General features: G+C 29.7%; 1 protein-coding gene, 1 long non-coding RNA gene and 3 other non-coding genes across 9 annotated transcripts; 1 reads left to right on the forward strand and 4 right to left on the reverse strand.

Annotated features, from left to right (window-relative positions):
* Positions 1-1,836: 1,836 nt before the first annotated feature.
* On the reverse strand, positions 1,837-3,369 carry LOC137822007 (uncharacterized). Its single transcript, XR_011082904.2, has 2 exons — positions 3,302-3,369; positions 1,837-2,053 (listed from the first exon to the last, which is right to left on the reverse strand). It is a non-coding gene; the product is annotated as an uncharacterized LOC137822007 (long non-coding RNA).
* Positions 2,734-2,808, reverse strand: LOC137823247 (small nucleolar RNA snoR77Y). Its single transcript, XR_011083100.1, has one exon. It is a non-coding gene; the product is annotated as a small nucleolar RNA snoR77Y (small nucleolar RNA).
* LOC137823257 (small nucleolar RNA snoR2/U65) lies at positions 2,865-3,022 on the reverse strand. The gene has a single exon (XR_011083109.1). It is a non-coding gene; the product is annotated as a small nucleolar RNA snoR2/U65 (small nucleolar RNA).
* Positions 3,091-3,216, reverse strand: LOC137823242 (small nucleolar RNA Z112). The gene has a single exon (XR_011083095.1). It is a non-coding gene; the product is annotated as a small nucleolar RNA Z112 (small nucleolar RNA).
* A 4,523-nt stretch (positions 3,370-7,892) lies between the features above and the next one.
* LOC137823146 (D111/G-patch domain-containing protein) lies at positions 7,893-12,744 on the forward strand. Of its 5 annotated transcripts, none has more exons than XM_068628289.2 (10): positions 7,893-8,102; positions 8,831-8,936; positions 9,056-9,212; positions 9,480-9,540; positions 9,627-9,748; positions 9,829-10,020; positions 10,095-10,367; positions 11,143-11,363; positions 11,722-11,940; positions 12,393-12,744. In XM_068628289.2, exons 1-10 carry the CDS (start codon positions 8,020-8,022, stop codon positions 12,483-12,485), a joined length of 1,527 nt encoding a protein of 508 aa, XP_068484390.1. In that variant the 5' UTR covers positions 7,893-8,019; the 3' UTR covers positions 12,486-12,744. The 5 variants fall into 5 exon arrangements, 1 of the variants encoding a protein (XP_068484390.1); XR_016515351.1 differs by having other exon boundaries at positions 7,909-8,102; positions 10,095-10,506; XR_011083072.2 differs by having other exon boundaries at positions 7,909-8,102; positions 11,143-11,358.
* The last annotated feature ends 468 nt before the right edge of the window (positions 12,745-13,212 follow it).

Here is a 13,212-nt window from a genome sequence, read left to right on the forward strand (position 1 = left end):
AATGTTTCAATTTCTTTGTTTTTTTGTTGGGTATTTAACGAACAGTGTTTGAAGCCTAAAAAATATCCTCCTGTATGTTGCTACAGCAAGGTATGGAAACTCTTTCCATCTATACCTGCTTAGTATTTTTTTTTTACTCGAGGTTGAATGAAATAGCATGCTAATATGATTTTAAATTTTAATTAGAAAGGGTTTTCAAAAAGATATACGAATTAGGATGGGTGCTTAAGTAAACATGGACTATTACTTGATTATGGTAAAGTATTATTATTATGACTTATAGTGAACTTCCTGTTACTATATTGTTTATATGACTATATACTTTCAGTTTCAGATTAACTATTTATATGGCTATATACTTTCACTTTCAGATTAACTATTTATATGGCTATATACTTTCAGTTTTAGATTAAGAGTAGGACTAAGTGAAAGGCATTAAGTTTATGGAATTTCAAATAACACATTTGTGCATATTGGTTTAAACCAATGTGCCTATTTTTTGAGTTGTTTCAAACTCTTCGTAGTTATATTGTCTTTATTGTTATCTAAGGAAAATTGAAAAAGGTAATATTGATTCATTGTTTTGATAGTTGTGTATGGATATATTAGCAGTTACATTAGTTTGCATTGTAAGTCTTATTTGGGAAGAATTTATGTTTACAGTTCTAAAAAAGTTATAATATTATTTTCATTTATTTTTAAAAAATTGGAAATTAACTCTAAACACATTTTAATTTATTTTAGACACCGAATGTTAGAAGTGAAAGCACAAAGAATATTATTGGATCAAGTGGAAGCACAAAGAAAGATTAGAATTTAGAATTATGACTTTAATTGTAATATGTTCAAATATGAAACAAATTATATTTTGACAATTTACTTTACGTTTGAATTATTTTGACATTATCAACTCTCTTCCTTAACGAAAAGTCATCTTTTGATTATTATATTTATCAATTTTAATTATATTAAGAAATTAGTTTATGTTATAATTTAATTATATTATAAAATGTGTACTGAAATTTAATTATAATATGAAATTAAATAATATTATAAAATTAAATTATAAAACAGAATTAAATAAATTATTATAAATATTAAAAATAAAATTAAATATTTAATATTTGGATTATTTCAGTTATAAAGATTATCATAAATATTAAGTAGCATTTATAACTATCATAATTTACAGTAAAAATTACAACATTTATAATTTTTACTACATTTATATCATAAATACATCTACTACCACCACATTAGGCCGCAAAAATGTCATCTGCATAATATGACATCTACTATCACCACATTAGGCGGCAAAAATGTCTGTTATGCTGTACCGCCCCTAGACTTTATTCATCAGAATATTGGGCCATAATTCATGTTCTTCCATGTAACAAGAAATTGGTACTTCCTCATGAGGGCACAATAAATAAATCTAAAATAGTTCCCCTTTTATTGCAAATATTGAATTTGACAATAATTTACTGTTAAAATTTTAAAGAAAAGTCCAATTTTCCTTTTATAGACAAGTTATTTCAATTTTAATCTTCCAAAAATATCATAATACCTCTCACAAGAAAGTGGTTAGTGTCACTAACAACAACATTTTGCAATAGAGATACAAATTTGTGATGTACCTCTTGTTAAAATTGTTATAGAGCTGGGGAGAATAAATTGTTAGTCAAAAATTTAAGAAACCATCAAAAGATATAGAAACTTGTTCAAGATCTCATGATGATATTAGATCTCATTATGCTACTTTCAGAAACATTATCCAATTTCGAATCTGCAAGTAACAAGTCCTAAACTTCCAAAAGTTCAATATATCCTATGCTGTAATGAAGGATCAAATTTTATTATCATTCTTGTATTTGGAAGACACATTAGAAAATGTCGATGTTCTTTCGTTTTACCATGTACATTAGTTTATTAAAATCACAATAGTGATGCATTTTCATAACAGAACATTCTCCAATCTTTTAATAACAATAAGAGAAAGGGGAAAGAAGTAACATCCTTTCCATGACATTTCCGTCAGTCCTTATATGTGCTTCTGCAATGGTGTAGGCATTGTGTTCAGTAAACTACAAAAGTATATTCCCCAACCGTTTCCAATATTACACTCCACAAAACAGATGTATCAAATTTCAACCAAAACAGTAAAACATTTATTTGATTTTTAAAATGTTCAATATTAGCACAACTACGTAAGTACTCCTGGCATACACATACACGTGTAAACTTTATAATCAGACCAAACAACATTTACCAAATCAGTTTGGTATGGAAATTCACAGAACTATTGAAAGTGATACAGAAGTTAACAAGTAGCATGTGTAATAGTCATGGGATTATAAAGCCAAAACAAAAAACTGAAATCAATTCAAGGCAAGCTAAAAAAACTAATATCAAAGTTATGTATTATAAGAGTTCTACAATGCAACTTTCAACGCTAATTTTTGTATCTAAAAGAGAAAACAGAAGTGAAAAATAAGGACATTTTAAGCATCAATTCAGTAACAATGAATACCATAATATACATTTTGGGTATTTGTATGTTTGTTGCTTTACGACTGAGTTTCAGTGCTAATCTAAGCACAAACTTGTGTATTTACAGATGGGTAATAAATAAGAAAAGTGAAAAGTAATGTGTTTTCAATTAAATCAAATCCTGAGGATGAACCAAAAGATTAATCTTAAAACAAATTTTCAGCCAAATTCCAAAAGCATATGGGTAAGCCTCAGTCAGCCAAATTTGTCATCAAATATCAGACGGTAATTCCAATTAAACTAAATCATCATCGGCTTCGTGGCAAGCATGACAACATCAATAAACAAACGACATAAAGTTAAACAAACAATAAAGATGTAATCGCACAAAACGGCTCTGCAGATCATAAGTATGAGATCCACAGATTCCTATCAAGATGCGAAACAACCGAAATTCACTTTTGCTTTTGGTCCAATCATAGCATCACTGGTCAATGCCGAATTGAAGCTACCAGAGACGTGGCATCGGACCTAATACTAGAAAAATAAATTAAAATTGAATAATAAAATTAAACAATAATAATTAATAAATAATAAGAAAACCCTCAGAGACCCGTTCCAAATCACACACACAGAACCACAAAGAACAAGTCCTTTGATCGGCGCTGCGTTTAGAGTGTCATACGGCACTTCCTATCAATGAAGGGAGATCCTCCTCACAGGGTATTTTCGCATCTCCGTTCTCTATCAATCCAACATTCATAAAATTAAGCACAAAATAATAACTATGGTGAACAGAATCAGAAGCTACCAAATACATGAAGCAGTAACAGAGAGTGTGTAACTCCGCTGTGAGGCCAACCCTAAACAACCGAACACACTGAGAAAGGGCTTTGGATATCACATTTATAGACATGTTAACTGAACTGTTAGGGTTAGAGCCGCCCATGTTAATGGCATTGGGCTTTCAGTTATGCAAATGGCCCAAGAATGTTTTAATTATATATTTGGAAAACAAATATTCTAGGCAAGAATTAGGGAAAATTAATTGTAAAAAAAAAAATTAATGAAATAATATATATCTCTACTTTATTTGAAGTAAGAAATACCAAAAAATAAGAAAAAAATAGTAAATATAAATTACATCTTTCCTAATAATAATTGCAGAGTTTTTTTTTTTTGTTCTTTCTTCTTCCTTTACACCTCCATTCTTCATCACTATCCTCTTTGAAAGGAAGAAAAAACAAAGACAGAGAGACATATTATAGAAAGTTCATTGGAAACTATATTATATATGTTATGAAAAGTTTGTTAAAGAAAAATATTTTAAAATTTATATTTTGAAACCATCTCATATGTTCCAAAAAAAATATTTCAAAAAGTAAAAAAAATTGTTATGGAAATCTTGTTCCATAAAACTTGTTATGGAGGATGCATCTCATAAATTCTAAAAATCAAATTCTAGAAATTATGTTCCAAAAATTTTGTTCTAAAGATTCTGATATGGAAATCATGAATAGATAATTTAGAAGTCATATTTTTTAAGGATAAAATGGTCTTTTTAAAATTATGGAGATGTAAAAAAAAATCTTTAATTATATATTTGAACAAATATTCTTGGCAAGAAAATGTTTAGGAAAAAATAATTATAAAAAATTATTTTTAGATAATTGTTTATCGCAATACATAATGAAATATATCCATTTTACCTAAATATTTTATCTCTAATTATGTTTTAAAATTATAATATTTTAAACTCATAATTATTGTTTTTACTGCCCATCCATTAAAATAGCTATACACACATTTCTACTATTTTATAATATAATTACATTTATTCTTTTATTCTCCTATCCATAAATATGTAACCTAATTGTTCCTTCATCGTTATTTTCATTTAAATTATAAATTATACATATCAAATATGAAAAATAATAATACATATATTTTTAAAAATACATATAAAATTAAAATTAATATAAATATTAAATTTTAACTTGTTAGAATAATATAACACGATAAAAATGTAAATAATTATTAAAATCTTTTTTAATTATGATCATTAATATTATTATCTCATTGTTGTATGTTACTATCATTAAACACCCAATCAAATTCTCCACAAATTATATATAAGGCTTGATGGTGTAGAAAAATTAAGTTGAGAATGAGGCCAAGAGATAGAGGAAGTTGTGATTCCCTAATCTATCAAAGAGTTTCTCACTTTAGTGAAAAAAAATTCTAAGGTTACAAAGTGATCAGAGTTAACATAGGTGGTTTCTTAAGTGGCAATAAGAAAGCTTAATAAAAGAAACCATATATTTGGATCTCATTCATCTAGAAAGAGTAGATTGAAGTCTCATTAGAAATCCTCCCTTAAGTGCTTTAGATATGGTGGCCAACATATGATTAGAGATTGTTTACAATTTTCTTCTTTAATGATTTACTTCAAATATTATAAGTCATGTCATTTGACCAAAAATTGTAGGTTTAAGAAAGGATTTATTTCTTCCAGAATAGTGTAATAGAAACCAAAAAGTGGTGAGCAAGGCAAGCATTTGCTATCAGTTAAGTTGAGGCTTCATAATCTAAAAAACCTAGTACTAGGTAAATGTTTTAATCTTAAGTTCAACATTGAGAGTATTATATGATTCTAGTTTGTGTGTTGAAATATTGCAACTCCCTTTGAGTAAGTTATTATGTGATATGTTGGTATCCACACCAATATTGAGAATAGTAGTTATTTCCTTAATTTATCTAAAGTGTTTTATGCTTATTGGCAAACTAAACTTAAAGTAAATATGATTTGCAACCTTTAAAGAACTTGGACATTATCTTAGGTATGGATTGATTATATGTCAATCCTACTCTAATAGATTTGAGTTATAAGGATTTGATATTTTTTAATTTTAAGAGAAAAATAATAGTTAAACACAATAATTTCATAAGCAAAGGGTGGTGCATAATATTATATATTGTTGGCTTAGAAAATGGTTAGTAATAGTGGTCAAATAATAAATATGTTTGTTGTGTAAGAATATATAAATGTTTTTTCTATATAAGATTTCATAGTTTTCACCTTAGAGAAAAATAAAGTTCTTATGTAAATTTCTCTACATAGGATGACACCAACTAAGTAGGCAATTTTGAAGATTTGTTGGGGAAACAATTCATCAAATTGAATGTTTCTCCAAAATAATAGTTCCTTTGACTCAATTGACTTACATGGATCAACCTTTATATGGACAAAGAGGTGTGAAACAAAAGTTTCTATAACTTAAAAGCAAAGATTAACTAGTGCAACAATGTTGATTGTTCCTTATCCAAGTAAATCCTTTGAAATTAATATGATACATTTGATCAGGTTTCGGGATGTGCGCTAATGCAAGAAAAGAAAATAATTGCATATGTTTATTGTCATTTAAAGGTACATGAGAAAAATTATTTCATTCATGTTTTATAATTATTTATTGTGTGGTGTGTGCTCTGAAGACTATGACACATTATGTGTATGGTGTTATATTTTATGAGTTTATTGATCATAAGAGTTTGAAATATTTGTTTGAACAAATGAAGTTAAATATGAAATAAAAGCGATGAATGAGATTTATGAAAGACTATGATTTCCAGTTGAGCTACAATCTAGGTAAATTTAACATGGTTGTTGATGCATTGAGTTAAAAGATAACACATGTATCTCTCTTTATGATAAATGAGTTGGATTTATCGAAGCTTTATACACAAATTTGGGTATGTGATATTTGATCATATTAGTTGCAACATGCTTGTTGTAACTAATTGTTTCCATAATATGATTAAGGACAAATAACTAATTAATCTTGGTCTAAAACATACTAGAAATTTGATAGGTACTTACCAAACTAAAGATTTTTTTGTGGATTTAATGAGATTTTGATATTCATAGCAAGTGTCTATTGATGTTGGATTCAAGAGGTTGATCCTTAATGAAGGTCAAAGAATAAGTTGTGTCTCCATCCTAGTATACATAAAATGTATTAGTATATATAAAGGTTATCATTGACAAACAAGTTTTGCTTATGCAACTCACCTAAGCCATTTTTGCCTTTATTGCATATCTGAGTCTTAAAAAAAATGATATTCTCAATAGTAAGCGTTAATTTAGATATTACGACACCTTGTTAGATATATATGTCATTCTTTTTTACACCCTTCATCACCTTATATGTAATTATGTAAAAAAAAATTAGATAAGAGGAGAATCCATTTTATATATATATATATAAAATTTCATTCCCTTAATAACACATAAAAAGAAAATAAAACATATAAAGTATATATATAGTGACATTTCACTCATCACTTGAAAGAAAAAAGAAATCAAAATGTATTTAATGATGTTACTTTTGAAGTTTCAGCTTGTTATAAACCCTAATTTGAATTTTTATTTAATATGATTTTTTTATTTATTTAGTCACGTTTCCATTTTTCAAATTCAAGTTCTATGTATCCATGGCACATAGGTTTTTTTTGTTAACTAGTGACCTTGTTTTTGTTTCTCTTTGATTCTATGTATCCATGTGACAGTTTTTTTTGTTATTTTCTAAAATATCACTATACAATTAGGAAAAAATGGTTTTGTGGAGGATAATTTTATTTTATTTTTAGAAGATCATGATTTTGCTAGTAGTCACAAGTGTTGCTAAATATTGGATGAGAATTTTTTAGAATTAATTTAAAGGAACCTACTTTAATAATTTTAGTGATAGTTATTCTTACAGTTATATTAATTCGACTTTATGATAATTTTATGATGTTAAACTCTACATGGATAAGTTAATAAGAAAATAAGAATAGTAACGGTTAAGTCCGTTTTTTAAACTAAACGACATATTTAATTGATGTTAATTTTTTTAATAGAATAAATTATTCGTGTAAATATATTATTGGACTAATATAAGATTGTAATCACATTTATTTTATTTTTTTGTTTTACTAATCATACTACCATTTTCAAAACATTTTTGCAATAGATTTTTCTTAGAATGATTTAGGATTACTTTCCGACATTATAATTTTGGAAGAGTTTTAAATAACTAAAGAAATTAATTAAAATACTCCGATAATATCAAAACATTTTAAGCTATCATTCAATTATAAATTATTATATATGATCAACACATTTATTTTTATTAATTGTTTTAAAATTTTATATATATTAATTAATAATTGATTACCATTATAAGTTTCTGTATTAGCAATAGTCAAAAGATTTTTTTTTATAAAATTAAAAAGTTCAAAATGTTCTATATATTTGAAAAAAGTTAAATTTTGAAAAATGACATAAAACAGTAAAAAGGTTAATAGTTCATATGTGCCATAAATTTTTATGATTTCAATTTAATTAAAAATTGATTGGTTATACATTTTAATTAAAAAATTAATGTACAATTTGAGAAGAGGAATATTGGGCTGTGCCGCGAAGCATGAAGAAGGTGGTGTGGAGATTCCAACGCCGACGAGAGATTCAGCAATCGAAGTGCAGAAGCTATGGACGCAGATTCTGAAAATCGTGAAAATAGCGATTCTACCTTTGTTTGGGATGACAAATCACAACTTTACTTCCACGCTAGGTTTTCCTTTCGATCCCAATTTCGAAACATTTCTCACCAATCAATCATTATTCTGTTTGCTCTTAATCCTTAACACTGCCATGTTCACATTTTAATTATTCATTGTACGGAATTGCTACAAGCTATGGTTATTCATTCTTTCATTCAGTTTAATTTGTAGTAATTAGTACATTTGGAACGTTAAAATTTCATCATGTTGTTGTGCTTCTTTATATCTGCTGAGCCTCTGAACATATTGCGTGAAGCCTAAGCTTTCATTTTGTTCAAATTAGCGTTTTTTATTTCCTTCTTTGTTTTAATACCCTAAATGATTGATGTGGATAGAATGAAAACAGAATGGTCAGCTCCTACGACTCTGTTTGATATGAATATTAATGAAATGATTACTCTACCTTTCTTCGTTCTTATGTTCGGTGTGTTATAATTGACGAAAAGAATGTATGATGGAGAATAATTTATGATTTTTGAGATGAAACTAAATGGGATTGGGAATGAGCTTTTTCTTTTCAATATCCTAATCAAACATAAGAGTGACTTATTTGATGATTCCACGCCCTCCAACCTCAGACCTTTCGATTTTTTATTAGGTTCGCATCTGATTGTATATACTGATGTAAATTATGAATATAATGAGCTACTTCTGTTTTGTTTTGTTGGTATAAATTTGTTGTCGTTAACTTTTTTCTCCCTCTTTATTCGTTGGGGGAAATGTATTTAACTCTGTGCAGTAGTGGATTTTACCATGACCCTAATGCTGGCTGGTACTATAGCAGCAGAGATGGTGCTTATTACAAATTTGAGGATGGGAATTATGTACTTTTAGATACCAATAAGGTAGTTTTGGAGTTGGACTTCTATGTAATCAATTTAACATTTTATTTTCCACAGATAAATTCTTAAATCAATCTCATTTTATGTTAGAAATTTAGTTTTTTTTGCTTGTTATATCTTAGGACGATAGTGCAGACACATGTCTATACAAGGAAACTACCACAGAAAGTCCTCAACAAATATATGATGGTAACACCAACGAGGATTATATTTCCTTTCTTGAAAGTATATCTGACACCAACCAACAGACAATAACCCAGGCTAATGAAGCACTTGATGGTAAGTATATGAACTTGCAACTGTGTTTCTGTATTTGCATTAACTTGTCAACAATATTATAGTATAATGATGATAGGTCTGCAGTATGCAGGGACAGGGGGTTGCTACCAAGCACGGCCTTGTCAAATCCCCAATATTTGTACTTATTTGTATTAATGTTATAGACAATTGGTTTTCCACTACTCTTCGAACATTTTGGTGTTTCAGATATGCAGCAGTAGTTAATATGAGTAACTTAATTTATTTAAGTGTCTGCCTTTGAAATAGATGCTACAAATTCTGCGAGTAGTCCGACTTGTGAAAAGCCACCTCCACCACCATCAGAATGGTATCCACCTTGCACATCCTTACTCCACTGATGATTTTTACCTTCAAACTTTTTGTACATAAATTATTCAATTTGCCTACTAACAGGTTAGAGGACACACTTATTGATCTTTACTTGTCTGGCTACAAGAATATAGCAGTAAGTGAAGCAGATGGAGTGACAATGCCACTGGAAACAGATGATAGATATGACTCGTTAGCAGCTGATGGTGTGTACGTAACTTCTATCATTTTTTGTTACGTGGTAACTAATACAGCTCGTGAATGAATTTGTTTCCTGAATGTATAGCTCACAGCAAAACTTATGAAGTGGAAGGTGAGTGGAACCCAAACCAAGTGGGTGAAAATGGCTTAGCTGATACTAAAAGTATTGTAGATGAAGGTGTAGCTTACAACAACTCTTATGAACTGGAAGAGGGTGAGTGGATCCCGGACATGGAGGATGAATGTGACATAGTTGATAGAAGTACCATAGATGAAGGTATTAAATAGACTTGACCTATCTCTTAAATAGACTTGATCTATCTCCTAAATAGACTTGATCTATCTTTACAGATATGTTGTTGGATGAAGAGAAATGGCGGGCTCAATATGGTCAAGTTACTGAATCAGGGAAAGATTTGGTTTTAGAGGTTCCAATTGCGGACTTGTGGGATTGGGAAATGGTTACGAGATCCAAAAGAGATGAAAAAGATAAAGTGGCAAGGTTGGTTGGAAGATTGGTGAAACGGTCTGCAAAACAACATCCATCTATCCCTTCTAGTGGAGGGAAATTAAGATCTGCTCCCATCTGTGAAGCACATTTTGATCTGGTACGAGTTAGAACAGGTTTGCATTTTACTCTAGTACTTGTTAGTACTTATTACACACCGTGTCATGAGTAGGGATGACAACAGCTGCCCGCAGCAACGTATAGTAGCTATCTTCTACCCGCTCTGTGTAAAATATCCAACCTATTATTCGTCAGGTATCCTGTGGATTATTCTACACCAGTCGATATCCATGGATTCTTTTTTATTTTTATTTTTCTTAAATTTTTTACTAAGATTATTATTATTTATTTAAAATATAAATAAAATTAATCTCTTTAAAAATAATTTTAATTTTACAGGTCTAAATAAAAACATAAATATGTATAATCAAATTATTACCATTTTTCAATTCTTAATGTTTTCCTCTAACAAGTAGTGGATATATGCTGGTTGAATACTGTGATACCCATACCTGTCCCATTAATAGGCGGATAATTAAAATACTCATACCCATTATCTGGTATTTGCTGGTATCCTTAGATGTACTCGTTTGATATTCATTATAGATGTTACACGTGGATATCTACAAGTATGAATTTTGTTGTCATCCATAATCAGGATATATAATTATTAAAAAAATTATAATGGAGAGATTTGCTAACATGTAATTCAAAAACTTAAAACTTTCTTGCTTGTATATCTTTCCTAAACAACCTGTCATAAAATTCATTTTGAAATGATGGATGAGTGAGTAGTTTTAAAATGAAGCAGTATTGGAATTTTCAGTAAAGTGATAGAGCTAGAAATACCCCCTTGACTAAATACGTTTGCTTATCATGTTCTTTTATCAGGACAAGTGTACAGATTGCGAAATCCTAGTGCAAAATATATGGCTTCATTATCAACTTATGATTCTTCGAATCCAACAAAACATTGGGATTTTCCCCAGCTATCACCTAGTAGAAAAATCACTCATCTCTCCAAGTCCAGTGAAAGCTCTGCTTCAGTTTCAGATGAAATACCTGTAGAGAAGGATTTGTCTGCGTTACCGAGTCATCCCTCTGCATGTAAGGTGTGTAGTCTGATGTTGAAATCAAACAAATAGCTGCATTTTATAATAGATAAATGAATGCTCAACATCTTGGGAAAGCAATTAGGATGGCATAAGTAGTATATATAACAAGTGAGGCCATGGCTTATAAATTTTCCTTTCACATAACTGAGTGGAAAGTGAGTACTTCAGTAAGTGTTGTGGGTTAGGGAAGTTGAAGGGATCGAATAGGAAAGAGAGAATATGACGACTTAGAGATAAGGGTTCTAAACTTGTCTTTCACTTCCATGATCACCCTTTCTATAGAACAATTGATCACATGTAAGGATATCTCCAGAATCTCTTAACCTTGAACTCATTTTTTTGTTTGCTCTGCCAGCAAATAAAACATCCATACAGAGATAGGGCTGCTGAAAGAAGAATATTGCATGGTGGCTTCGGCATGGGTCCAGGACAGAAGAATCTGCCAGATGTTTATAATACGCCATCTTCACCTGATGCTGGTTGTCCTCAAGAAGCTGCATCAGAGGCCTTGGAGATGTCATTTGGAGCAGGTAGTTATGCCAGAAAGCTTCTAAAAAGCATGGGTTGGAAGGAGGTATCTTCATACTTATCATCAAATTACTTTTTTTTTTTTTTTTAATTTTTCTTAAATCTTCAGAATTTTCATTATAATTTCAGTTTTTCCTATGCCACAAACTTACAGCTCAAAAGGCACCACGCCATGAGGAAGACCGGTGTATTTGAATTTAATAATGTAGTAGGTCTTGTAATGAGCCACACAACCCCTTGTGTAAAATAAAAGTTTAATTTTCATACACCAACAAAGGAATAATATATCCAATCGTCAATTATTAAAAATCAGTTCAAATATGATTTTTACATGACTTTCTATAATTACACTACCCATCATAAAATAGTGTTACCTTGTTCAGGAACTTTTCTCATCACACCATTAAGCCATGAATAGCAACGCCAAGTCGTATCTCATATTTGTCGAATTGTTCGGGTTTATGATTGTAGAATAACTATTTTGTATGATTTGTGCAGGGCGAGGGGCTTGGAAGTTCTACGAAGGGCTTGGTGGAACCTATTCAACCAGTTGGAAATGTTGGCACTGCAGGTTTGGGATGGTCTCGTTGAAACTGACTCATATAGTGTAGGGTCTAAAGAGAGCTATTTATTGCCCATATATTCAATTTTATTTAGAAAACGTATTTTAAAAATACAAAACCTAAACCCTAAACCAAATACAAGAAGAAAGTATTGAAATGTAGTATACCATCTTCAACTGCGAGGACTATATTTTCCATTTAAAGCAGAGCATCCTCATGACTATTAACAGTTAATGATCTAATATACAATTGTAAAAAAATGAAAAAAATTTGTTTCGTATAGAAAACTATCATGTCAAATTAGTTTGCGGTATCCCAGTCTTATTGTTGTCATTTTTGTTATGTGCTGCATCTAATCCACCATCCTCCAAAATTTCCAGTTGAAGGGCTCTTCTTAGTTAGTCTTTGGATTTCCCGATCCTTCTTTTCAATTTTATATTGTAACATGAGAACCTGCAATGAAATCCACATAGTTTGGATTCTAAAATATCAATTTGCATGTATTCACCAAGGTTACTTGTGACTGTTCTTAGTTATAAAATTTAAATAACAAGTTCGGGTAATTGTCAAATTTTTAACGTCTTTAGAGTTCACAGTTCACAAGAATCACGCTATCCAACCAAGCTCTTAGGTGCAATGAATTTGCATCATGAAGCGACTTTTTTTCTCAAATACTTCTATTTCTTTATCCAACACTTTTTTGTTTTTATTTTCTTATCTAACACTGTTTTTGACTTTTTTTCTTCTCAAATAAC

The sequence above is a fragment of the Phaseolus vulgaris genome, chromosome 9 (assembly GCF_051622355.1).
Source record: "Phaseolus vulgaris cultivar YP4 chromosome 9, ASM5162235v1, whole genome shotgun sequence".
NCBI lineage: Eukaryota > Viridiplantae > Streptophyta > Magnoliopsida > Fabales > Fabaceae > Phaseolus > Phaseolus vulgaris.

Excerpts from the sequence above, each read along its gene's own strand:
- LOC137823146 (XM_068628289.2), top strand. The coding sequence starts at position 8,020 with ATGGACGCAGATTCTGAAAATCGTGAAAATAGCGATTCTACCTTTGTT. Across the intron at positions 8,103-8,830 it reads CAACTTTACTTCCACGCTAG|TAGTGGATTTTACCATGACC; the intron begins GTTTTCCTTTCG and ends AACTCTGTGCAG. Across the intron at positions 9,749-9,828 it reads TGACTCGTTAGCAGCTGATG|CTCACAGCAAAACTTATGAA; the intron begins GTGTGTACGTAA and ends CTGAATGTATAG.